At 36.5% G+C, this 27,732-nt stretch overlaps 1 protein-coding gene across 1 annotated transcript in view; it reads left to right on the top strand.

Annotated features, from left to right (window-relative positions):
* The window catches only part of LOC111157931 (ADAM metallopeptidase with thrombospondin type 1 motif 20), a 181,166-nt gene that overhangs the window by 131,705 nt on the left and 21,729 nt on the right, over positions 1 to 27,732 (top strand). Inside the window, exons 30-37 of the mRNA XM_022519672.1 lie at positions 6,198 to 6,371; positions 6,447 to 6,617; positions 11,234 to 11,434; positions 12,028 to 12,157; positions 12,369 to 12,463; positions 12,549 to 12,643; positions 13,160 to 13,293; positions 18,612 to 18,703. Of these exons, the coding sequence (XP_022375380.1) occupies positions 6,198 to 6,371; positions 6,447 to 6,617; positions 11,234 to 11,434; positions 12,028 to 12,157; positions 12,369 to 12,463; positions 12,549 to 12,643; positions 13,160 to 13,293; positions 18,612 to 18,703 (1,092 nt within the window). The remainder of the gene's footprint in view (positions 1 to 6,197; positions 6,372 to 6,446; positions 6,618 to 11,233; positions 11,435 to 12,027; positions 12,158 to 12,368; positions 12,464 to 12,548; positions 12,644 to 13,159; positions 13,294 to 18,611; positions 18,704 to 27,732) is intronic.

Below are 27,732 nucleotides of genomic sequence, written 5' to 3'. Positions count from 1 at the left end.
CTCAAATGAGTTTTGAAGTAACACTCTTAATTTGGTATTTGATATCATTTTTCAATGAAAGGATTTAGTAATGCATTTTAGTGACTGCTGCTAAACAGAAACAAACATTGGTACAGAGGGCCATTTGTCCTCTGCCTCCAGATGTATACCTTTAGAGGCAAAGAAAATACTAGAATCATTTAAAAAGAAAAAAAAAAAAACAACAACAAACTCCCTCCACTCTCAGAAACCAGGAAGGGTTTGTTTTCTTTTTAAACTTAATTTTACCTATTTGGGAATACTAACTTCTCTTGTATATTCAGGTTTTTATTTCAGTACCATCCAAATGTAGTTTTATGCTTAGGAAAAAAAAAAAAGTCCAGAATTCTTGCCTCCTCTTGATCATGACAAATCTGCTGGACAACTTAGAAAGATGACATAGAGAACCTCACTCCACCCTGTGGAATCTAGAGTCACCTGATACCAACCATTTATTTGCCTGGCTCCTATTCTCTGAGACCCATCATTTTCTTTCTACTAGGTTAAGAGCAGAGCTGGAACCAAAGGTGACAGAAGTTCCAAAATCTTACAAATCTATTAGCTAGTGCCCCCTTCTCCCAAAGCCCCTGAAAAAAAAATTTTTGACACTATATGGTAAATGTTAATATTTTAAGTGATTTTGTATTTCTATAATTCCATATTTTCTGTATTTCCAAAATACATAAATCCACATTTATATATTTTCAGAAATTTCTTATGTATACATATATATCTCTTATAACCTAAAAAGATAATAAATCTTAATTGAGTCCCCATAGCCACTGACCAAGAACCCAGAACTTCCTCTCTTCCCAAGTGATGTTTCTAGCTTTGGAGACAGACTGGAGCCCCAGGACAGGGAGGATGTCCTTTTTTGCTCTGGGATTGAGTAAACCATGCTTCTAAATCTCTTCTGGCTGGTGTCAGCAGCTCTGTTCTTGCATTTCTCTTCTGCCTGTTCACTCCCTTCCTATCTCCTCTCTTTTTGATGGACTTTCTCTGAGTGGGCTGAGATGACTCACTCTGGTTTCAGGCATGTATCAAGAAACTTTTCAAGGGAGAAATAACTTTATCTTTATAAGAAAAGGGAAGAGATGAGAATAGGAAGGGAGCAACGAGGGACAGTCTCCTCCTGACATTGCTTGGAAAGGAGAAAACAACAGCTAAAGAGGCTAAGTAGCTTGTACAGGTCATAGACCAAAAGTGTGTCTTGGGGGTGGGGGTTGCTGGCGAAGCACTTGAACACAGTCCATTTGAGCTTTTCTTACGATAGTTGCTATCGTAATTATTTCATTAGTATCATTATACATCAGCTCATCCTTATATTTCCTGAGCAACATAGTGCCACTCTCGTGAGGGCACCTGAAGTCAACAGTTACAGACTGTCATCGTATCACACATAGTAGAGCCTTCGATAGGAATGTAATTTCTATGTTGTACCAAATTCATTGCAAGCCTATTTACATTTTTTAAAAGTATGTTGCATGGGTATAAGATATATATGGATTTTATAGCTTATGGAACATAGCAGTGTTTAGTTGATCGTATATCATATATGAAGTAGTTGCTGAAATTACTAGCAACATATCAGGCTACGTTAATGATGGATAGCATTCAGATCTTTGGCACAGATCCTGCTCAGAGTTTTGGAGCAGTGCCTATTCCAGAAGACCCACACTTTAAGAAAAGCATTGAAAATTTTACCAAATCCCCAGAGAAGTACAGTCAAACGGTTACAACTGTTCTGTCAGTTCCATTGTGTCCTACTGCAAGTTGGAAAAGCCCTGAGGATTATTGGCTTAAATTCCAAGACATTTCCTCTTTCCGTAACAAAACTATGTCACTGGTTTTAAGTTTGACTCAGCAGCTTTGTAAGGTCAGAGTGCTGGACTGGCATATCTGTGATTTTATTGGTCAACTCCTATTGGTCAGAAAACAGCTCCCAAGATTTTAGACCTTATACCTTCAAACTTTCTCCCATGAAAGTGAATATGGATTTGCTCTCTGTTGGGAAGGAGGATAGATTCTGGACAATGGGTAAACGTTTAAAGAAGAATATTTCAGCTCAAAATAGCTGAGTATTCGCTAACCTTAGAGTCACCCAAAAATGGAATGACCACTTTCAGGACGTAGTGAATGTACACGGATTGAGGGTAGGAAAGTATGGGTAGGTTTGGTGGTCTTTCATTTACTATTGCTGTAAAAGGAATTTCAAAACTGAAGAGAAATTGAAGTTACGTATTCTTAAAGTCTCTCCTAACTCCAAAAGCCCTATATTGCTAATACTACTGCTGCATGATTGACTCTCTTGAAATAAGCCATAGTTACAAATAACTATGTGGAAATCAAGACCAAAATCTTTTTTTAAGTAAGAAAAGTAGAATCTTATTTTAATTGGCTAAATTATATAAAACATGAAGAATATATAAGATCTTAAAATGCAGACTTTTTGTTTCAAATATTAATATTATGGGTTTCGTTTCCTTAAATGTGTCTAGAATTCAATCTAGATCTTCCCAGAATTTAAGATGCTGAACCATTAAGAATGATAATTTTTTGTCATACAATTTTAGGATTAATTTCTTTTTTAAAATTATTTTTATTAACATATAATGTATTATTAGCCCCAGGGGTACAGGTTTGTGCATCAACACAAGTGCTTAAACACTTCACAACACTCACCGTATCACATACCCTCCCCAATGTCAAGACCTAAATCTTTTTTATTTTATTTATTTATTTGACAGAGAGAGACACAGCAGGAGAGGGAACACAAGCAGAGGGAGTGGCAGAGGGAGAGGGAGAAGCAGGCGCCATGATGAACAGGGAGCCCGATGCAGGGCTCGATCCCAGGACCTGGGATCATGACCTGAGCTGAAGGCAGATGCCCAATGACTGAGCCACCCAGGTGCCCCTCAAGACCTAAATCTTAATAAGAACTAATAAGTAATGCACAAAGAGAGAACACTTCCCTTTTGCATTTTAAGTGGCTTACGAAATAGCAGTTTGGTGAACTTATTTTTGCAATACGCATTCTAACATTTCTTTAAGTCTGCTCTGCAATAGCTAAAATGGCTACAGTACCTGTGGGTTGGCTAAAATTCACCTTCTCCAATTCCACTGTCCAGTCTTTCAAGTGCCAGTCTGTGCAGTGTTATAGTATATTACATATAAATAGGATATTTGACTGATTATCCTGTCTGAATTAAATTATGCAGTGTTGGTGCTTTACATTAGCTATCTGGATTTTTTAAAAAGATGATATAGAACATACTTACAAGTATGTAGTTCTATGAAGCTGTTAAATAAGGGTGCATGTTTTAGACTTAGAGGTGTACCTTGAGAATTCATGCTAATAAGTCACTCAGCTAAGGAGTGAGTAATTGTATCTTCACAGCATCCACCACTGTAGGGGGACCTGGCCAGGCAGAGATTCTACTTTGGAAATATCGAATTTGAGGTGCCCTTGACGTATCTATGTAGAAAACACATACAATTTCTGTAAATACATAAAATATTTTTATAAACACATGCAAACATAAATGTCAAGGTCAAGAGAACAGATTTAGAAAATTGGTGCATAGAAAAAACTGCTCAGAGCACTCACAGGGTACAAAGAGAAGCAGGTTAATGCTGCTGAATGTGTCCATGAGATTAAGAAAAGATTTGAAACATTTTTGTTGGATCTGGCAGTTAGCACTATTGATGACATTGGGCTAAGAAATATTTCATTTAAGCCATATGTTCTCTTTTTTGTTCAAATCTAAAATTGTATCAGTTTACTTTTTTGTACTCTTTTAAAAAAAGCTGAAAAACAAAAAGTTATTTGTTTTCTTCCAAATAGTCCATTTTTTTTTTTTCTTTTAGGGAAGAAATCCACAATAGTAGTTACCCATGGTCACAGCAGATTTTTCTAAACATGTGCTATGGCCAGAGGACCAGTAAAACACTGTGGTTTATTGAATTTTATAAAATTATATTTGTCTGCTAGAAGTTTTTGTTAAGCTATGTTTTGTGAATTATGTTTTTCCAGGAAATTTTTTTTTCAGGTTTAGAGGCAGGAAGTTTTCCAAATATAGCTTATATTTCTGAAATTATTTCTGAAAAATATTTGCAAGAGCCTTATTCTATAGGCTAAACATTTTCACAAGAGGTTCAGATAAGCTAAACTATCTCCAGACATTTTAGTCTACTTAATATTATGCCCTGCATAAAACACACACTAAATTATTGTTTTCTCCACACATGGAGCTGGTTTTTTTTTTTGTGAAAACACTCAATGGGGGCAAAATTCAACTGCTGAAGCATAAAACAAAGGTAAGTATAAGCTAGGTAGGTAATACTGTTTTTCATAGGTTAAAAAATAGATATAAATTCTCTTTCAAGACAGTGATTACTGGGGCACCTGGGTAGCTCAGTGGGTTGAGGCCTCTGCCTTCAGCTCAGGTCATGATCCCAGGGTCCTGGGATCAAGCCCCGCATGGGGCTCTCTGCTCAGCAGGGAGCCTGCTTCCTCCTCTCTCTCTGCCTGCTTCTCTGCCTACTTGTGATCTCCGTCTGTCAAATAAATAAATACAAATCTTTAAAAATAAAAAAAAAAAAAAAAAAAAAAAAAAAAAAAAAGACAGTGATTACTGCTTATACCCACTGCTTATACTGTTTATAATTCTAAACTTTCAAGGGCATTTAGAGTAAAATGGTACAACAGTTTGTAGAAGGATTTCAAGTCTATAGGGTGAACCAAGTTCTTAGTTATTGTGGGATCTAAATATTTTTTCATTCATGGTAAATCCTTATTCTGCAGATATATGTTTATTGTTGTCAAAAAATAAATTCATTGTTCTGAGCTCCTGCAGAAATTCAGAACGTGATGAAGGACCTGATTTTTTTTTTTTTTAAGATTTATTCATTTATTTTCAAGAGAGTCAGAGAGACAGAAGGAGAACAAATGAGGGCAGGGGCAAAGAGAAGAGAATCTTCAAACAGACTCACTGTTCAGTGCAGAGCCTGATGTGGGGCTCCATCTCATGACCCTGAGATCATGACTGGAGCAGAAATCAAGAATCAGATGCTTAACCAGCTGAGCCACCCAGATGCCCCAACAGACCTTACAGTATCACAGGAAACAGTGATGAGACCATAGATATTCCTCAGTAGGACTTCCAATCCTTTCTGGAATCACAAGCAGCAGAGAAAACCAAACTTGCAAATTAAATAAATACCCTGGGCATTCTCCACACTTTATTAGTGTTGGCACCATAGCTCTTGGCTATAGCCACGCTCTCTTGTAATAGGACGCTGTATTCTAGAGCTGGAAAGGCTCTGAGAGGTTATCAAATCCTTCCCCACCCACCTAAGGGAGCACAGTGACAGCTCAGTGTCTGAAATCAGAAAGAACTGACCTTCATCTTATAACTAGAGGCAGGAGCTCAGGCAAGTGACTTACCATCTCTGAGCCTCAGGTCCTCAGCACTGCTTGTCAGAGGCAGAGCTGTTATCAGGAATACATGTATGGAAGTGTTCTATGAAATTTTACAAATAATACAGAATCTTCTTTGTGCACATAAGGAAAATGAGACCTGGGGAGGCTAAGACAACAAGATGGTCTATGTTTATAGTTTATGCAACCAGCTTCCCAAGCACTTGTCCATTGGAAGATAGTCATGAATCAACAGATTAGCAAATATTTGGATCCTCAAACTGTACAAAGTTTGTGCTGCAATTATAAGGACGAGTATAACACAATCTTGGAAATTATTGTTCCTTGGAGGGAGATGATACAGATAGTCTAAGGATTTAAGTGATGTTTAAAAGCAACGTAGCAAAGTAGTTTCCTTGTGCAGCGAGTTTAAAAGCTCTTAAGAACGTTTAAGTCAGAATAGAGAGTTATCTGTTGGGATGGACTGACTGATAGAACTTGTCATGTAACTTGTCAATAGTTGCCGTAAGGCTTGAGTAGATACTGCAAAATAAAGAAAATTTATTTGCACATTTGTATGGACGCTTCACACTAGACAGTCTTAAAAGTACTAATTGCATGTATTTTCTCTCTAGTGCCTGATGTAATATCAGGCTATGTTGAAAAGAAACAAGAAAATAGGCTATGGCACTAGTTCGCCATCTTTACATAATTCGATATTTGTTAGCTAATTGTTCCAATCCTTTGGGCCTCTCTGCAGTGCTCTGTGACCTGCGGCTCTGGAGTTCAGCAAAGGGATGTGTACTGTAGACTCCGAGGCGTCGGTCGGGTGACTGATGAAATGTGTGATCCATCCACCCGGCCTTATTTTCAGCGGCAATGCTGGCAGCAGGACTGCGTCCAGTACCAGTGGGTGGCAGGACAGTGGCTGAATGTGAGTACTGACCCCTAAGGTTTCAAAGACACTGCCTGAAAGAATGCGTTGCTCATTTTGTCATTGCACTTCTAGTGTTCATCGTCATGTACCAAAAAAGAGACACATCGGCAAGTGAAGTGCACCAATGCGCAAAACATTCAAGTGAATGAGAGTTTCTGTGATCCTTCAACCAGACCTCTTTCGATCAAAAAGTGTGAGAACCCTTCCTGCAGGTATATTGTGGTAACAGGAGACTCGTCACAGGTAAGGCCAAGAAAGTTGAGAAATGTTGCTTCTGGAAAAAACAACCGAGTTTCAAATTTGATGCAGTTGAAACTGTGTCTAAATTTGAATATGGGGTAGGGGGGTGGAGGGGCAGCACCTGGGTGGCTCAGATGGTTAAACTTCTGCCTTCAGCTCAGGTCATGATCCCGGAGTCCTGGGATGGCACTTTGGGGGGTTCCCCACTCAGCGGGGAGTCTGCTTCTCCCTCTGCCCCTCCCCTCTGCTCATTCTGTCTCTGTTCTCTCTCTGCCTCTCAAATAAATAAGTGAAATCTTAAAAAAAATTTTTGAAAATGGGGGCAGATAATGGTATGCCTATCAGTCTAGGGAATGGAACCACTGACAGGTGGATGGTGCAGAGACAGTAATAGAAACGTGTGTGTTAAACTCTAGTTCAGTTCTGAAGCGTCAGCTGGGGCAAGTGTGAAATCAATGAGCAGAACAGTTTGGCAGACTGGCCCTGAGGAGTTACCTGCTTTTTAAAAACAGCTGTTTTGATGTATAACTGACAAACAATACACCACACATATTGAAAGTGTATATATAACTTGCTAAGTTTTGATGGGTGCGTACACCTATAAAACCATTTCTATATTCAAAATCAAGAGCATCTCCATCACCCCCAAATGCTTCCTTGTGCTACCTTATACTTCCTTCCCCTCTCCCTCCTAACTATAGGTAAGCTAATCTGTTTGCTATGTGAGGGACCCCTCCCTATATTATGCACTTTTTTGGAGTTTGCATAAATGAAATCACACAGTATGTACTATTTTTTGTCTGATTTTTTTTTTTGAAGATTTTATTTATTTATTTGCGAGAAAGAGAAAGAGAGAGAGCCTGAGCAGGGTGAGGGGCAGAGGAGAAGCAGACTCCCTGCCAAGCAGGGTGCCCAATGTAGGGCTTGGTCCCCCACCTCTGGAATCATGACCTGAGCTGAAGACAGACACTTGACCGACTGAGCCACTCAGGTGGCTCCTAATTATTTTGATGAGTTTAAGTATTTTGAGATTCAGTCAGGTTGCAGTATGTATCATTAGCTTATTCCTTTGATTATTAAATAATAATTCAGTATATGAATAGCTTCCAGTCCGCTAATCTTCTGTGATGTCTGATTTGCCATTAATTCCCATCCTTTCTAATTTTCTTAATCTCAGACAGTGTAATATTTATCTTTAGAAGTTTTTGATTTCAGTTTTTTTTAGTTCTTTCATGTCTCTACTTTTTGAATATACTACAATTAGTAATAACTTTTTAATGTCCTTCTCTGCTAATTCTAACATCTATGTATGTGCATTTATAATTGAGAGAATTATAGTGTGCTCTCAAGTTTGTGCAACCATTACATCACCATGATCTGATGCTAGAACATTTTATCGCCTCAAGAAGAAACTCCATACACATGAGTAGTCAGTCACTCCTTATTGCCTTCTTCCCCTGAGCCCCAGACAACCACTTAACCTTTATTACGCGTCTGTGGATATTCCTGCTGTGGGCATTTCATATAAACTGGATCATACAATATGTGGTCTCCTGTATATGGCTTCTTTCACTTAGCATGGTATTTTTAATGTTCATCCATGATGTAGTATAGAACCATCATTCATTTCTTTTTATGGATGAATACTATTCCGTTTTAGAGATATGCTACATTTTGTTTATCCATCAGTTGATGGATATTTGGGTTGATTGGCTTTCTGACTATTCTGAATAATGTTGCTAAGAACATTTGTGTACAAGTTTTATTATGAATATTTTCATTTCTCTTGGGCAAATACCTGGAAGTAAAATTTCTGAGTATTATGGGAACTGTTTAATTTTTTGAGGAAATTCAAAACTGTTTTCCACAGTTGTTTCACCATTTTGCAATCCTACCTATTTTACGTACTCCTGAAATAAGTCTTATTTGGTCATGTTAAGTAACCCTTTTTGTTTGTTTCTGGAAGTTTTTGATAGTGTTTTGTCGAGGATTTTTATATTTACATTCATAAGAGTTTTCTTTTCTTGTAACATCTTTGCCTAGTTTTGGTATGAAGGATATAATGGCCTTGTAGGATAAATTAGGAAGTGTCCCTTACTCTTCTTTCTTTTGGAAGAAATTTAGAAAGGTTAATGCTAATTCCTATTCAAACATTTGATGGAATTTACCAACAAAGGCTGTGGTCCTGGGCTTTTCTTTTGTGAAGTTTTTTTGATTATTAATTCAGTCTCTTGGTTCCAGTTCTGTTCTTTCTTTCTCCATACCAGAATGTATTGTTGTTGCTGTTTGCTTGTTTGGTGAGTTTTTTTAAACTCACTGTAAAGTCTGTATCCTTTGTCACATGTAGTCACCGAAGTTTTGCTTGATTAATATAATTGTGAGCTAATAATTCAATACTGATTTCCTTAGCTACCTAGAAACAATCTCCAACCTTTGCCAAGAAGCTCTGTAAATGGAGGCACCTTTAACACTCAGCCAGGGAGTTGACAACTCTTCCATAAGCTTAATGTCCTGCTTTTGTTCATAGCTTAGATGGCAGTCAGAGGTGAGAGTGTAGGCCCTTCCCAGGTGCTTCCTGTGCATGTGTGAAGTCCTGGACTTGTGCACAACCTTATGCATGTCCACAGACTTTTAGTTCCTGTGAATATATTGGAGCTTTTCAAAGCTGTTACAGACATTTCCCAGATTTTCCTTTTAAGCTTTTTTGACTATCCTATTTTTTGCTCCATCTGTTATCCCCGCTCTGGAGGCTGCAAAGTTAAACAGTAGCCTTTAATTGGGTTCAACAAACACCCCTAGGGAAAAGGCTTTTAGCACTGGTGCAGGCAAGCTCTAAGTCAAGTCGAATAAAGACAGCCTTGCAAGTGGGATCTTCTAAAAAACTACCAAACAGTTCAAATTATGATAATTCTGTGGGAAGGAGGCTTTGAAGGATGTCCAACCCAGTTCCACCTCTCTTGTGGTGGCCAGGCTGCTGGTTTTCACCATGTTTGCAGGACTATTCATTTTGAAGGCTACTGTGGAGCTAGAGAGGGGAGAATGGGTATAGGGTAAGTCAAAACACCACAAAGTCCCCTCTTCATCCTGAGATTTAGCCTTATTTCTTGAATAAATGCTTCCTGGATTGCTGCAAGCCTTCAGTTAATTTTCAAGGCTCTGGGAAAGTTAAATCTGACAAATTTTGCCAGTTTCCTCATTGCTTTTGTAGAGGACAGAATTTTCACTTGTCCTTACTTAGTTGTTTTCACTCACCCTCTTGGTCTGTGTTGATAGGTGAATTTTTCTTCTCATTATAGGTTATATTTTCCTGCTTCTTTGCATGCCAGCTAATTGCATGTTAGACATGAATTTTACCTTTTTTGGCTATTGGATTTTTTTTTTAAAGATTTTATTTATTTATTTGACAGACAGAGATCACAAGTAGGCAGAGAAGCAGACAGATAGAGAGAGGTGGAAGCAGGCTCCCTGCAGAGCACAGAGCCCGATGTGGGGCTCGATCCCAGGACACCAGGACCATGACCTGAGCCGAAGGCAGAGGCTTTAACCCACTGAGCCACCCAGGTGCCCCGGCTATTGGATATTTTTTATTCCTATGTATACATTATGAGCTTCATTCTAGAATGAAGTTATTTTGTGTGGAAACAGTGTAATCCTTTCATGTCTTACTCTTAAGATTTGTTAGGTCAGACCAGTGCATTATTTGGTCTAAGGTTAATTATTTCCCCTCTACTCTGTCAAGACCCCTTTGAGTACTCTACCTATTATCCCATGTATATGAAGTTTTCCAGTCTGACTGGAGGGAACAGGCACTCTATTTAGTCCCATGTGAGTACCAGATACAGTAAGTTCTATCTTTCGGTTGGTTCATTTTTTGGCCTCACTTGGTGTCTTCACATATGTGTGTACAATGGTCAGAACTCTGCTGTCCCCTTGTGTTTCTAGCAGACTAGAGCAGTTATAGGATCACTCTTTTATTTCCATCTCCCAGGTATCACTTCATTGCCTAATGTCCAGTGTCTGAAAAGTCATTGTTTGTTATATTTTTTCCAGATGTTTTTATTGCTTCAGGTTAGAAGGCAACTTATTTCTTGTCACTCCATTATTGCTGGAAGCAAAAATCTGTTTGCCCTTTTTTGGATCTTTATGTCTACATCACTCATTTATTTTAGTCAAGTGGTATTATACATCACATTATAGGTTTTAAGATAAATGTATGCTAACTTATATATAGTTGCTAGTAAGTTAAGGCTAATAACTATTCTTTATTTCAGGTAAGAACTCCTAATATGTTCCATTTCTCTGAAGTTATGCCTACTGGGAGATAAGGCTTCATCCAATTAAACTGTTCTTAGCAATGTAATGGAAAACAGAACCAAAAAGCATAGGCACTACAAATAGACAGTCAAGCATGAATCTGCATCCTTTCCATTTATTGGCTCAACTCTGGAAATGTTACCTAATGTCTCTGAACATTTGTTTATTCATCTGCAAATTAAGCTAATAAATAAGATTATTGTGCGGAGTCTATAGCTTAGTATATATTAAGCACCTGGCAAGTAGTAGGCCCTAGTTAAGTTTAAAGACATCTTTTTCTCCCCTTATAATGGTGTATTTTCCAGTGTGCAGGTAACTGTGGATTTAGTTACCGACAAAGGATTACATATTGCGTTGCAATCTGGCCTACTGAGAAATATAAGCTTCATCAACTTTGGCCTATAGACTATCGAGAATGTCCTGTGCTGCCTTCCCCTCAGGTTTACAAATGCAATTTTAGGAGCTGTTTGCATGTGGCCACTTGGAAAGTGGGGAAATGGAGCAAGGTCAGTATGTAATTATGAACTGAAAGCCTTTTGAATGAGCTTTTCTAGGTGTAGGATACCTGGTAATCTCTGTCTAACTAGATCTCAGAGCTGTCTCCTTCCCCTTTTGTCTATAAAAACCACTATCGGTTACTTGTATAAATACTTATTTTTTTATGCTTGCTATAATCTGCTTATAAGCAGGGACTGTAACTAATGACTTATTTCTGTTCCTCTGAGAGTCTTGCACAGTGCCTTGCATTTTGAGTAGATGCTTAAGAACTATTTATTGGTTAATTAAAGAGTAAATCTGATGTGTGAGTAATGAAAGTCATTGGCACTATATTCCATTTCCAATTTGATAGAAAGCAAGTGAATATTGCTTTGCAATCTTAGCATATAACAATGAGAAAAGCTCTGTAGTCTTAACAATTAATCAACAATTATTAATTAATGCATTATTAATAATCATGATTATTAATTAATAATAATTAATGTATATGAAGGGATACCTGGGTGACTCAGTCAGTTAAGTATCTGCCTTCGGCTCAGGTCATGATCCCAGTATCCTTTTATCCATTATATATTTCACTGCCAAACTGTACTCTTCACAGTGCTCAGTGACTTGTGGAGCTGGGACAATGGAGAGAAGAGTAGAATGCATGGCTGAAAGTGGTTTGTCCAGTAACTTATGTTTAAAGCGTTTAAAACCAGATGCTCAAAAGAAATGTTACATCAATGACTGTAAGTAATAGACTTTAAAAATCTACTTAATACCTAAGTGTTCCTTGGGAGTTTTAATTAAAAATTTGAAAGTATTTGTAGCAGTCATACGTTCCACAAAACAAGATGTTTGTTTTTTCAAAGTATATTAATATTTGTGTGATTGAGCTAAATCCATGATCTGTTTGTAATTTGTTCATTGTCGATAAGTTGTATTCACTTGTCCTTGAAGGTAAAACATTTACAAGCTGCAAAGAAATCCAAGTAAAAAAAAACATTACCAAGGACGGTGACTATTACCTTAACATTAATGGAAGAATAATAAAGGTATTTTGAAAACAGTTTGCATTTGATTTTAACATTGGCTGTTGACTGGAAAAAGCTTTTCTAAATGTTTGCATTTTCCCTTTAGATCTATTGTGCAGACATGTACTTGGTGAACCCCAAGGAATATATAACATTGGCCAAAAGTGAAGAAGACAACTTTTCAGAAGTGTATGGTGTTAGGTATAAGATTTTTTGGTTTATCTGTGCATTTTTATGTTCTATCAAGAGAATTACAACTTCCAGCTTTCAGAGTGACCCTTGAGTATCTCATAAGTGGGACAAGTAATTTAGGAGCAGGTGGATATAGTAGGACCTAAGCCAGGCGTTGTCCATGCCTGTTGAATACTGAAGACTTGAGTATTAACATGTGCTCAGAGATTGACTAAGAAGAATACTGAGGGTGAGCTGTGGAACAATAGAGAAGAGTTTAAGAGCTAGGTGTATTTTAATAGAAATGAAATTAATACCAGTAATAAAAACTAGGAGAACAATAGTGAATTATTTTCCATAAACCATTCTTGAACGTCCCATTGAGAACTATATATTAATCTTGAGTGACTTTAACTTCTTTCTCATTTAACTTACTGACACTAAAATACTGAAGAGTATATCTTCCCATTTCTGAAGTTTACTATTTATCTACATGATGGGGGAATTACTGCATCTAATACTAAAAATACTCTAATGTTGTTTCAGACTACAAAATCCATATGAATGCCCTTTTAATGGAAGTAGAAGGCAAGACTGTGCGTGTAAAAATGACTACCTGGCTGCTGGATACACTGTTTTCCGCAAAATAAGAATTGATCTCAATTCCATGCAAATTAAAAGTAAGTGCCGGTAATGGATTATAAATAAATGAACTATTCTTCTTTAAAAAAAAAAAAAAAAAGTAAGTGCCGGGACACCTGGGTGGCTCAGTCGTTAAGTGTCTGCCTTCAGCTCGGGTCATGATTCCAGGGTCCTGGGATCGAGTCCCACATCGGGCTCCTTGCTCAGTGGGGAGCCTGCTTCTCCCTCTGAATGCCATTCTCCCTGCTTGTTCTCTCTCTCTCTGAGAAATACAATCTTTAAAAAGAAAAAATAAAAGTAAGTACCAAATCTCTAAAACAGAAAGTCTCTATTTGCTAAAGACATTCTAATAATATTCTGACATAATGTGATAGCCAGGGTATAGAGAAGAGCCTAGCATTGTGCAATAATTACTTAATTTTTTAAAAAGATTTTAATAAGTACATAATTCCTTTGCAATAGCATGAGCCATGGGGACCCTTAATAAAAATGTAGTCGTAAAAACAGTGATAAGATGCTGCCCTTCTAAGATATAAGCCTCTACCTTAAAATCCCCAATTACATTAGGGACGAGGAAGTTAATATCCTCAACATAATTGTATAAGCCTTTTGCAGGGCTTAAGGTAATAACTAACATTAATTTCTGCTCACAGTTTGTCAAGTATTTTTCCATAAATTGTCTCATTTGATCTTTTTTATAACTCCGTACTAGTTAAGGCAGAATTGCCTCACATTGTTGCTAGTGATGAAATTCAGATGTACTTAGAAAGTTAAGTGACTTGTCTGAATTCATACAGTTAGTAATTGGTGTTGAGGGATAAAGTCCCACCCACAGATCCCAGCTTCTGTACCTGCTGCCTTTCTAGGAAGTAATTCAGAGATTTAGTAAAATCAAAACATATTTACAGAACCTAATATACACTGAACATGAGGCAGCCTTCCATCCTAGAACTTGCATACCCATAGGAAAAGGGAAAGAAGTTCATTTTGGAAGCAGACACTGTAAATTCCAATTGAATCACCAGTACCTAGCGTGGTGCATAGACTATAGAAAGAAACAAAAAAAATTATTGAGACCTAGAATGCATGAGTACCTAATCTCTACATCACAGTCACTTGATGATGAGTTATTATTTACTGAACACCCATTGTTACTGCACTGGGGAAGCATTTTACTGTTATGTTTACGACTCTGGAGTTAGACTGTCTGGGAGTAAATTCTTTGCATCCATTTACCAGTTGCGTGACCTTGGAAATATCTCTTTAAGCCCAAATTTCCTCCTCTGTAAAAGGTGCCTCTCAGGTGTTTTTTCCTTTCTTCTTTGTTTCCTTTTTTTTCTTTTTTTCCTATTTGGTGAGGATTAAAAGATAATACTCGTAACATACCTAGTAAGTGCCTTGCATATAGGAAATGCTCAGTAAATGCTGGTTGTTATTTAATACTGTATGTTGTAATATTGCTAAGTACACAGGGGAACTTGGTAACTTATTTGCTGTTTATTAAGCTGTTATATACCGTTATTTTATCAAACAACTCTGCCATTTGCCAGGCATTTGGCTGGGCCCTGAGAATACAATGTCAACTCAATACAATACAATACAATACATTTTCAACTCCCTGATCTCTCTTTTCTTTCTCCAGTTTGGATGGCGAAAACCCAGTCCTGATTAAACATTTCCCCTGTGCTCCAGTTGCAACATGCAACATGAGTGTGACCCCCTATATACTGCCCTTCTGACTGATCTCCCCTTAAATGCATGACTACTAAGCTACATGCTGTGTGAGTATCCTATTGCCCTTCCCTAGTTCATTTCCATCCCCACACCCTTAAATGCCTAACTAACATCTTCTCCTTTAGTTTCCAATTTCTAAAATTTCCAACACTTCCACTTTGTCTACTCATTGCTGATGATCTTGCTTCCTATCTCATGAGAAAATAAAAACTACTGGAAGAGCTTTTCCACAACCCACCACATCACCCCATTTACAAGCTTCCCAAACTTTTACCTATATAATTTTCCTTCTCTCCTGCTTACTGTGGGTGAACTATTCCCACTCCCACCTAAGGCAGCCCTCTCTTGTGCTTCAGTTTCATCACTTTGTACCTATTCGAGAACATTTCCTCAGCAAACTTTCCCTTCCCTCTTAAATTACTGATTCTACCTCCATTTCTTGAAATCCAGTGACAAGTTCTTGGTTTTCATCTTACTTGATTCCTGTCCTGGCCTCTTTCTCCTGTCTTTCTCATGGTTTCTCAGCTTGACTGGTTCCTCTTCATCTTCCCTAACACTGAATGTTGAAGAGCTTTAGGACACGGTCATCCCTTTGGGAATCTCATTCTACTTACAGATTTCAAATGATGTATCCAAATATATATCTCCAATTTAGACTATTACTCTAAACTCCAATATCTAGCTCTTGACTCAGCAAATCCACATGAAAGTCTCATTCACATATCAAATTCAATATATCCCCAACTACTTTCAGTATTTCTTCCCATAGCCTCTCTTCCTATACTCCAGCCAAAATCTAGCAACATCTTAGCTCCTCCATTTCTCTCACACCAACATGCAGTCCATCATCAAATTCTGTGAGGTGAAGCTCTAACATACATGTTACTGTGGACTAAATCATGTCTCCCAACATTCTTATGATAAAGCCCTAATCTCCAATGTGATGATATTTGGTTATGGGGAGATAATTAGGTTTAGGTATGATCATGAAGGTGGGACCCTCATGATGGGATTAATGCCCTTGTAAAAAGAGGAAAAGACACTAGAGCTCTCTCTGCCAAAAGAGGACACAGTGAGGAGGATGGCCATCTGCAAGCCAGGAAGAGGACCCTCACCAGAACATGACCATACTGACCCACTGATCTCCCCCTTCCAGCCTCCAGATGTTAGAGAAATGTATTTATGTTAGTTAAGCCATAGCTCATGGTGGTTTGTTGGGGCAGCCTAAGCTATCAGATATCTAAATATCTAAAAATATCTAAAGGTGATATCAAATATCACTTTCTCACTACCTCATTGCTACCACCTTCATCTGAGTCCACACCATTTCCCCCTGGATTATTATGCATACTAGAATTGTAGTATTCCTACAATTCAGTATTGTAACACTCTCCACTCCTAAAATCCTTTCTCTCCTTCTTTTAACTGGTTTTTTTTTTTTTTTTTTTTTTTTTTTTTTTTTTTTTTTGCTATAACAAGTACCACCCCTACTATAATGTAATATTTACTTTATTGCCTGTCTCACTCTGGTAAGATTCAGATTCCATCAGCCTCTCCTCCTTCCACTGATGTGTTCTTAGAGTACTTAAAATAATATTGTATTCCCAATAGATTCTAAATAAATATTTGTTGAGTAAAAAGTCTTTAACTTTCCTTAAGAAACTGTCTTGAGGAAATCTTGAAGACAAATTTGAATTAACTGAAGTAGAGAAAAGGAGTTTCAGGAGAATGGACCAGCATGAACAGAAGCCTGGAAAGGTGAATCATCTTGGTTCCATTAAAAAATAAAAAGTCCCCATAAGTGACTCTTAATCTCACAAAACAAACTGAGGGTTAATGGGGGGAGGGGGGTTGGGGTGGTGGGATTATGGACATTGGGGAGGGTATGTGCTATGGTGAGTGCTGTGAAGTGTGTAAACCTGGCGATTCACAGACCTGTACCCCTGGGGATAAAAATATATTATATGTTTATAAAAAATAAAATTAAAAAAAAAATAAAAAGTCCATTTTTCTCTAAACATAAATTAAATGAAGGTTGCGAGATGACAGCTTGTTAGAGAAGTTCCCAGAGAGCAGATCATTAAGAACAATGTGTACTAATTACACAGTTGATTTTATAAGTTATGAGAACCACTGGGGGAAAGTTTCAGCAGGGGAAGGACCAGACTTGGTATCCATGAAAGTAGTTAAGAAGCTAATATAATAATCCAGATAGAAAATGATGTGACTTTAAAATAGGGGTATGGTTCAGAATAGGGAGAATATTGAAGAGGTACACTCTGTAGGGTTTCAGACAGAAGGAACATGGGGATTAGCAACATAGAATATTTGGAAAGTTTTCCAAAATAACAGGGCAGATGGTGACATAGTTCAGTGAGATGAGAAATACAGCAGAGGAAATAAGTCTGGAGAAAAAGATAATGCATTTAATTTGAGGGTGTTGAGTTAGAGCTATCTGTGGGTTATCCAGGTAATGATGGGGGAGATAGTAGCAAAGGATGCTTGATTTGAAATTTGTGTCTGCTCTGCCTTAACCTAATCCATAAGTTCCAGTGGAAGCAGTGATGTGTGGATACTTGTTTAACAACCAGCATTTAACAACCAGGAAACAAAGTCTGACTTATAGCATTTACCAATATCCTTGGTTATATATATCCCCACCATGCCAACTTCAAGCTACAAACACGAGCTTATTGTACATGATGTTGAAAGAGATACACCCAACTGGTTCTCAGGATTTGGTACAAGCTGACTCTGGCACATAACTGAAAGCCTCCTAGTCTTGAAAACATGTCCTTGGTGATATGATATTTCTAGGAATGCTACCTTTGAAGATTACCCATAGGGAACTGGTGTCATCATGGGGGCATGCAGTGATCTTTCAGTCTTGTTGAAAGGTGAAGTGATTTGAAACAACATTAGTGGAGGTGAGAGCCCCTGACTAGAAGACTGTTGGTTAGAGTATTATTTGATTCAAGCATGAATAAGTGAATGGACCAGTTGACTTTTAGTGTTCTTTCCAACCTTTGAGCCTATGTCTCTATTTTTGATACTTCATATAGAATCTCCAGCATTATTGCCAATCGGGAAATTTTGCTAATGATGTTGGCAAAAGTAATGTTCAAAAGAAAATAATAATATAATGCAGTAATATTAGAAATCAAAATAGCAAATATTTTAGTTGGATGCTTTTGTTTTTGAGTTGCCTAAATGAATTCATATATATACATCACATATATGGTCTATAAGCACTCATGTGTGGCTTTGTCATGATGTATTAACCTTCAATGTTTTTCCTTCTATAATTTGCTCCTGACCCCACTTTACTTTAGATATTCCGTATAATGTAAAATATAACAACGCATTTAGTTTCGTAAAACCTCGATTAATTTATACATGTACCTGCAATTTATAGGGCAACTTTTGAGATAAACATTTTTGTATTAAAAGTTATTTATCAAAAACCTGATGTGTACTATAATTACATAGCATATTCACTTAAAAATTAGAATTAATTATATAAATATATTTAAGAATATAATATGAAGACTGTATGTTTTGCAGTGAAGATTGGAAAATATGCAACTCTTCAGAGCTAAAAAGTTTCATTTATTTTTTTTAGCCACAGATCTTCTTTTTGCCCAAACAATATTTGGAAAAGCAGTGCCATTTGCCACAGCTGGAGATTGCTATAGTGCTGCCAGATGCCCACAGGTATTTCATATTTGTTTATTTTTCCCTCACTGTGAAAAAAAATGGATGCTGTTTCTCTGAATTTTCTTGACCAGAATATTGCAAAAAGCATAAGTAAATAGAAAAATGTAAATTTCCTATATGGAATTTTATGTCAAAGATTATAGATAAATTTAGGGGGAAAAACATCTCTGCCAATTTTAGGTTTGTTTGAAAGGTGCAATAACATGGATTGCAAATTGTTCAGAGCCTATTTTTCCTTCCATCACTCATTTTCATTTTTAATCTTTCCAGCTGGTCCCTGGAAACAAATGGTTGTACATAACAAAGTGAAGGAATGGATCACAAGCATGTGGCCTCCATACACTGCTGCTAGCATTGGTTATATTAGCTGTCTGGGTCCGTACCAGTGCCAGAATAACTTTTATTTGTGAAATAGTGTATTTCCATGACTTTGCTCCTGTTTTATTTTATTTTCAGAGTTCTCTGCACACATCCTTTATGCCATCTCTGTGATTTCCAGTATAGAGTATGCTTTCTAGGAGAAATTTACTCTCATCAAGAGATTTTATAAAGTCTATGTGAACATCAGCATTATAAGATGGAGACATGTAAGCTAGATTAATATAGCATGGTTAGGAAGATTCATCACTAATTGAAAAAAATCATGCGCAAGAAGTAATAATTGTAATATTGATATTTTCAAGAGAAGTAGCTGATGGTTTGCCAGAGCCCTCTCTTGGGATTTCCTGTTCACTATTTTCATCATATGACAGAGAAATTATGCTTATGTCAAAAAGAGAGGGCATTTTCTATACTATACAAAGATACTTAAAGGAGACCAAATACATTAGAGCTATGGGCTCAAATGAATAAGAAAAAAATTAACTGGGATGAATTTATAAATTTTAGGTCCAGAAATGCAAATAGAAGCTGGTGATGTCATATGAAAAAGACCTCGGTATTTTATTCAACCATCATGAGTTCAATATGACTCATGTAGATTATGTAGTAATTTCTAAACCACCCCATAGAATCATAAAGTACCTAAGCATAATATTAACACCAAAAGATTTTAAATTTCTGTTTGAAAAAGGTAAATTTTTAATCTATATAGGAGTAGGAGGCAAAAAACAGGGGGGAAAAAGAGCATTTAAATCATGTCACACAAGGAAAATGAAGGTAGCTAGGAAAAGAATGTGAAGTTATGGTAACTATCTTTAAATATTTAAAGAGCTCCATGAAAGAGGAATGACGTCAGTGTGTTATTCCAGGAGACATTAATAGAGTAACAGATTCCAACTCAAGATAAAGAAGGTTTCTGACAAGGGAGAGTTGTCCAGTAAAAGATCCCCCAGATGTGGAACCCAAATAAATCACTAAGTTTTGCCTGTAGTTTTTATAAATTGGTCTTGTATCCTGCAACCCTGTTTAACTCATTTATTAGCTATAATAGTTTTTTTACGGGATTCTTTGGGACTTTCTATATACACTGTGATGTCATCTACAAATAAACATAGTTTTACTTCCTCCTTGGCAATATGGATGCTGTTTATTTATCTTGCCTCATTACCCTGTCTAAAACTTCTAGAGCAATGTTAAATAAAAGTGATGAAAGAAAAAAAAAGTGATGAGAGTAGATACACTTGTCTTATTCCTGATTTTAGGGGGAAAGCATTCAGTCCATCATTAAGTGTGTTAGCTGTGAATGTGTTATAGATGCCTTAGTCAAGTTAAGGAAGTGCCCTTCTAGTCTTAATTAAGTGGTTTTATCATGAAAGGGTGTTGGTTTTTGAAATGTTTCTGCATGTGCTGAGGTGATCCTGAGGCTCTTGTCCATTACTGTAGTGATACGGTGTATCACACTGGTTGACTATTGTATGTTGAAACAACCTTGCATTCCTAGGAGAAATCCCATTTGGCCAGGTAGTATCATTCTTTTTATATGTTGCTAGATTTGACTTGATTTGTTAGGAATTTCTCATCTGTTTTCATAAGAGATAACTGACCTAATCATTTTCTTTTGAGGTCCTTATTCCAGTTTTGATATCAGGGAAATACTAGCCTTGTAAAGTGAATTGGGAAGTATTCCCTCCTCTTTCACTTTCTTGGAAGAGTTTGTGAAGAATTAATTCTTCTTTTTCTTTTTATCAAATTTTAATTCCAGTATAGTTAACTTACAGTGTTATTTTTCAGGTGTACAATATAGTGATTCAACAATTCTATACATTACCCAGTGCTCATCATGAGAAATGTTTTCTTAATCCCCATCACCTATTTCACCCATTCTCCCCACTGACCTCCCCTCTGGTAACCATCAGTTTGTTCTCTATAGTTAAAAGCCTCTTTTTCTGTTGTGTCTTAAAAAAAGGTCTCTTTTTTCCTTTGTGTCTTAAATTCCACATATGCATAAAATCATATTAATTTCTTTCTGACTTATTTCACTCATCATTATACTCTCTGGATCTATCCATGTTATTGTAAATGACAAGAGTTCATTCTTTTTTATGGCTGCGTAATATTCCATGATGTTATATGTTTATGTACACGACTTCCTCTTTATCCATTCGTCTCATTGTTAGCCCCAGGGGTACAAGGCAAAGAAAAATTTCCTTCCATCACTGGAAAATAGCTTCCAAAATTTTAAAGAAAGAAAAACTTATATATATACAAAAATAAGGGTTAAACATGATGAAGGGATGGAATATGACTGTAAAGATGAAAATTAAAAAAAAAATACTAAAAAAGCAATTGATAATATGAGTTGGTTGGAAAAAGAAGGAAAAAGGAAGTGGAGAGAATTTGCTTGCCTGGAGACCAGAACAAAGCCCTGTCCTAGATTAAGGGTATATTTTGATCTATTAGAAGAAATTGTACCCCAAATTTTTCTAGAAGAAAAAACCCTATAGTATACAAAAAATAAAATTAGATACAATGAAGTCATAAAATATGAGTATAATAAAAATATAATAAATAAAATAAAAATATGACTATAATAAATATGACTGTAATATGACTATAATAGTCATAAGTATGACTATAATAATGAAGGTTTAAAAAGATTTTTTTTAGAAAGGTATTGTCAAGTTAAACCAGTTAAAAAATGTTAAAAGAAGAAAGAGGAAAAGTTAAGAAAAATTAGAATAAGAAAAAATAAAATCAAAAAAATTAATTAACTTTGCAAGACTAAAGAATCATGGGGAAGAAGCCATGAAGTTCATGCTTTGCTTTCCCCTCCTCTGGAATTCCACTGTTCTCCTTGATCAGTGAGCTTGGTCTTGGCTGGATTTCTTGCTGGTCTTCTGGGGGAGGGGCCTGTTGTAGTGATTCTCAAATGTCTTTGCCCAAGGCAGAATTGCACCCCACCCTTGCCTGGGGCAGGGCTAAGTAATCTGCTCAGGTTCTCTCTGGGGAGCTTTTGTTCCCTGAATGCTTTCCGTAGAGCTCTGGAGGATGGGAATGATAATGGAAGTCTCCCAATCTCCAGCCCGGGAGGAGCCCAGACCTCGGAGTGTGGCACGCCTCAGTGTACCTTTGGAGAAAAGCACTCAATCACTTCTGTCTCCCTGGTCTCCAGCCATGCTCTGAGCTCACCTGGCCTGTGACCAAGTATTTCTGTCTCTGGCGCACAGCCCCATTTGGAGTTTCCAAATCCAGCAGATTCCTGCCTCCAGAGAAGAAAGGTGAGTCTCCCCGGATCTGCCACTTGTGGGGTCTCTGCTCGAAGAGCAGTGGCCTAACTGTGCCTCAGATCATGGTTTAAGGTAACCTTGAGCTGAGAGCTCAGTCCTCCACTCCATCTCTGTAGCTGGGGTCTCCACCCTGATGCCTGTGAGCTTTGCTACACTCAGACACCCCTGATCCTTCTGTGACCCCATGGGACCTGAGAACACACTGTCCCCGCGAGAGGTCCACCTCGCTTAGCCTCTGGAGCAATGTTCTTCAGTGGAGCAGACTTTTAAAAAGTTCGAATGTTGTGCTTCATTGCTCCACCACTTGCTGGGAGCTGACTCCCGCCCCCCCACCCCCACCCGCCATGGTCTATCTTCCCATCACTTTGGATGCACTTCTCCACATCTCCTACCTTTCAGAAAGTGGTTGATTTTCTGTTTCTAGAATTGCTGCTCTTCTCTTCGATCTCCTGTTGGGTTTGTAGGTGTTCTGAATGGTTTGATAACTGTCTAGCTGAACTCCTGAGACCTGATGTCATCTCAGTCTGCTACTCCTCCACCATCTTCTCTCTCTCCAGCTATCCATTCATCTCTTGATGAACATTTGGGCTGCTTCCATAATTTAGCTATCGTAAATAATTCTAAAATAAACATAGGGGTGCATGTATCCCTTTGAATTAATGTTTTAGTATTTTAGGGATAAAAACCCACTAATGTGATTACTGGATCATATGGTGGTTCTTTTTTTAATTTTTTGAGGAACCTCCATACTGTTTTCCATAATGGTTGAACCAGTTTGACTTTTCACCAGCAGTGCATAAGGGTTCCTTTCTCTCCACGTCCTCACCAACACCTCTTGCTTCTTTTGTTGTTGATCTTAGCTATTCTGAAAGGTATGAGGTGATATGTCGTTATGGTTTTGATTTGCATTTCCCTGATGATGAGTGATGATTAGCATCTTTTCATGTGTCTGTTGGCCATCTATACCTCTTCTTTGGAGAAATGTCTGTTCATGTCTTCTGCCCATTTTGTAGTTGGATTATTTGGAGTTTTTGGTGTTGCGTTTTATGTCCTCTCTCTCTCTCTTTTTCTTTTTTAAGAATTTATTTATTTGAAATTTAGAAAGAGAATGAGCAGAGGAGAGGGGCAGAGGAGAGAGAGAAGCAGACTCCCCACTGAGCAGGAAGCCAGATGCAGAACTCAATCCCAGGATCCTGGCGTCATGACCTGAGCCAAAGGCAGACACTTAACTGACTGAGCCACCCAGGTGCCCTATATAAGGTTTTTTTTTTTTTTTTTTTTTTAAGATTTGGATACTAACCCTTTATCAGATACATCATTTGCAATTACCTTCTCCAATTCAGTAGGTTGCCTTTTAGTTTTCTTCACTGTTTCCTATGCTGTGCAGAATCTTTTTATTTTGATATAGTCCCAATAGTTTATTTTTGCTTTTTTTTTTTTCCTCTTGGCTTAGGAGACATATCTAGAAAAATGTTGCTATGGCCAGTGTCAGAGAAACTACTGTCTAGGCTCTCTTCAAGGATTTTTATGGTTTCAGGTCTCACATTTAGGTAATTAATCCATTTTTAGTTTATTTTCATGAATGGTGCAAGAAAGTGGTCCCGCTTCACTCTTTTTTGCATGTAGCTGTCCTGTTTCCCCAATACCATTTGTTGAAGAGACTGTCTTTTTTCCCATTGAATATCCATTCCTCCTCTGTCAAAGATTAATTGAACATATAATCTTGGGTTCATTTCTGAATGAATTGGGTTTTCTGTTTTTTTCTAGTGATGTATGTATTTTTTGTGTCAGTATCATACTGTTATGACTCCTACAGCTTTATGATATAACTTAAAGTCTAGAATTGTGATACCTCCAGTTCTGTTTCTCTTTTTCAAGATTGCTTTGGCTATTCAAGATTATTAATTTATTTATTTATTTGACAGATAGAGATCACAAGTAGGCAGAGAGGCAGGCAGAGAGAGAGGAGGAAGCAGGCTCCCTGCTGAGCAGAGAGCCTGATGCGGGGCTCGATCCCAGGACCCTGGGATCATGACCTGAGCCGAAGGCAGAGGCTTTAACCCACTGAGCCACCCCGGTGCCCCTGCTTTGGCTATTCAAAATTTCTTGTGGTTTCATACAAATTTTAAGATTGTTTGTTCTAGTTCTGTGAAAAATACTGTTGGTATTTTGATAGGGATTGCATTAGATCTGTAGATTGCTTTGGTTAGTATAGACATTTTAACAATATTTCTTTTCCCAATCCTTGAGTGTGTATTGTCTTCAATATCTTTCATCAATATTTATAGTTTCCAGGATTTAGGTCTTTTACCTCTTTAAGTTCATTCCTAGATATTCTGTTGTTTTTTGGTATACTCATAATTGGGAATGTTTTCTTAATTTCACTTTTGCTGCTTCATTATTAGTATATGGGAACGCAACAGTTTCTGTATATTGATTTTGTATCTTATGACTTTACTGAACTCATTTACCAGTTCTAGTATATTTTGAGAGGGTATTTAGACTTTTCTATAGTCTCATGTCATTTTCAAATAATGAGAGTTTTGCTTCTTCCTTACCAGTTTGGATGTCTTTTATTTCTTTTTGTTATCTGATTGCTGTGGCTAGGACTTCCAGTACTATGTTGAGTAAAAGTGGTGAGAATGGAGGTCCTTGTCGTGTTCCTGGTATTAAGGGAAAAGCTCTTTTTTCACTGTTAAGTATAATGTTGGCTGTGGATTTTTCATATAAGGTCTTTATTATGTTGAAGTATATTCCCTCTAGACTTAATTTGCAGAGGGTTTTTTTTTTTTTTAATCATGAGTGGATGTTGTACTTTGTCAAATGCTTTTTCTGCATCTATTAAAATAATCATATAGTTTTTATCCTTTCTCTTGTTGATGTATCACATTGATTATTTTATGAATATTGAGCCACCATGGCATCCTGGGAACAAATCCCGCTTGATTGTGATGAATGATTTTTTTTTAACATATTGTTGGATTCAGTTTGCTAGTATTTTGTTGAGGATTTTTGCATCTGTGTTTATCAGAGATATTGATCTTTTGTTCTCTTTGTGTGTGTGTGTGTGTGTGTGTGTGTGTGTGTGCGCGTATTTGGTGTCCATTTGGTTTTTGGTATCAGGGTGATACTGGCCTCATAGAATGAACTTAGAAGTTTTCCTTCCTTTTGTATTTTTTGGAACAGTTTGAGAAGAATTGGTATTAACTCTTTGAATATTTAGTAGGATTTAACTCTTAAAATATTTGGTAGAATTCACCTGTGAAGCTACCTGGTCCTGGTCTTTTGTTATGAGGGAGGTTTTTTGTTTTTTGTTTTTAATTGATTCCATTTTATTGCCAGTAATTGGTCTATTCAAATATTCTAATTCCTCCTGCTTTAACTTTCCTGGGTTATACATAGGAACAAAGAGACCAACACTTGATTTTGTTGATTTTCTCTATTTTGTATTTGTTTAATCAATTTTCAGACTATTTTTTATCATTTCTTTATTTCTACTTGCTTTAGATTTAATCTGCTCTTTTTCCAATGTCTTAAGGTGGAAGGTTAGGTAATTGATATGTCTTTTTTCTCTTTTAATATAAGCATTTCCTGATTTAAATTTCCTTTTATGTATTTATTTTGCTGCATCCTCTGAGTTTTGGTGTGTGGTGTGTTCATTTTCATTCATCATAAAGTATTTTCCATTATCACCTGGGAGGTCTTCTTTGACTTACTGGTTCTTTGACAGTGTAGTGTTTGATTCCTACATATTTGTGAATTTCCCAGATTTCCTTCTGTTACTGAGTTCTTTCCATTGTAATTGAAAAATACACTTTGTTTTCTATATACATACTCTTAAATGCATTGAGTCTTATCTTATGGCATAGCATATGGCTATTCTGGAAAATGTTCAATATTGCTTGGAAAGAATGTGTATTCTGTTGTTGATGAAATATTCTATAGATGTTTGTCAGGCCCAATTGTTTTGAAGTATTGCTCAGCTTTTCCATTCCTTGTTGATCTTCTGCCTAGCTGTTCTAGTCACTGAAACATTGCAATTATTATTGAATTGTCTATTTCTCACTTTAATCTTACTGTTTCATTTTCTTTGGGTTTTATTCACCTACTTTGGAATTTTTATATATGATTATGATTATAGTTGTCATAATTTCATGATATATCAATACTTTTATCATTATAAAATGTACTTCTTTATCTGAAGTAGCATTTTTTTTTGTTTTGAAAGTCTAATTTATCTGACATTAGAATGGTCACTCAGCTTACAGATAATTCTTGATATATGATTTTATCCCATTTACTTTTAGCCTATTTACATCTTTGGATCTTAAGAGTATCTCCTATAGAGGGCACTTCATTGGATCTCTGCCTTTGATGAGTTGTTTAATGATATTTATATGTCTTGATTTATATTTGCCATTTTACTTTGTTTTCTGTATGTCTTCTGTTGTTTTTGATCCTCCATTTCTTCTTTACTGCTTTCTTTTCTTATCAACTGACTGTTTTTGAGTATAGCATTTTAATTTCCTTAATAATTTTTTCATTATATTTTTAAAATTTCATTAAATTAAGAAAGCATTCTCATTAATTGCTTTCTTAATTGCTGCTTGAGAGTTTACAACATATATCTTAACTTATCAGAATTGGTTTCAGATTTATACTACCTAATTCTAGTGAAATATAGAAACTTTACTCCTTTATGTGCTCTATTTCCTGTTCCTTTTGTGTTGTTATGTTTGTTATACAATCTACATATGTAGCAAACCCACAATACATTTTTGTAATAATTTTATGGTTTTTAGAAAATATGAGAGAAATAATGAGAAATTATGTATTTATAGGTTTTTATGTGAACTTTTACAGTTAGCATTTCTAGGTTTCTTTTCTTCCTGTGGTTTTGAGTTATTGGCTGGTGTCATTTCCTTACTCCCAAACAGCTTTGCTTCCATCTGTCTTCCATTTTTGTCATTATTATCAAATATATTACATTTCTAAACATTACAGTTCATTAATATAATCATTTACTTTTTGGCTTATGCAATTGTTTTAAAATAAGTTATGGAAAGAAAGGAAATGTGGAACTACAGCATCTTTTGTAATTATCTACAAAATTACCTTTATAAATACTATTTGGTAGTTTTGTATTAATATCTGGTATTACTTGATTTCATGAAAAAGTCTTGTATCATTATGTACTTTCCTCTCAGGACCACCTTTGCTGTGTCCCAAAAATTTTGAAAAGTTATGTTTTCATTTTTATTTGTTTCCATTAATTTTTTCAATCTTTCTTTAATTTCCTGGTTGACCTATTGGTATTACTTGATTTCAGCTTGAAGAACTTCCTTTAATGTATCTTAT

Source organism: Enhydra lutris, unplaced genomic scaffold (genome assembly GCF_002288905.1).
Source record: "Enhydra lutris kenyoni isolate GAN:26980312 unplaced genomic scaffold, ASM228890v2 scaffoldscaffold56, whole genome shotgun sequence".
Classification (NCBI taxonomy): Eukaryota; Metazoa; Chordata; class Mammalia; order Carnivora; family Mustelidae; genus Enhydra; species Enhydra lutris.
Note: the sequence above shows the minus strand (reverse complement) of the source record. Positions and strands in the feature narration are given on the sequence as shown.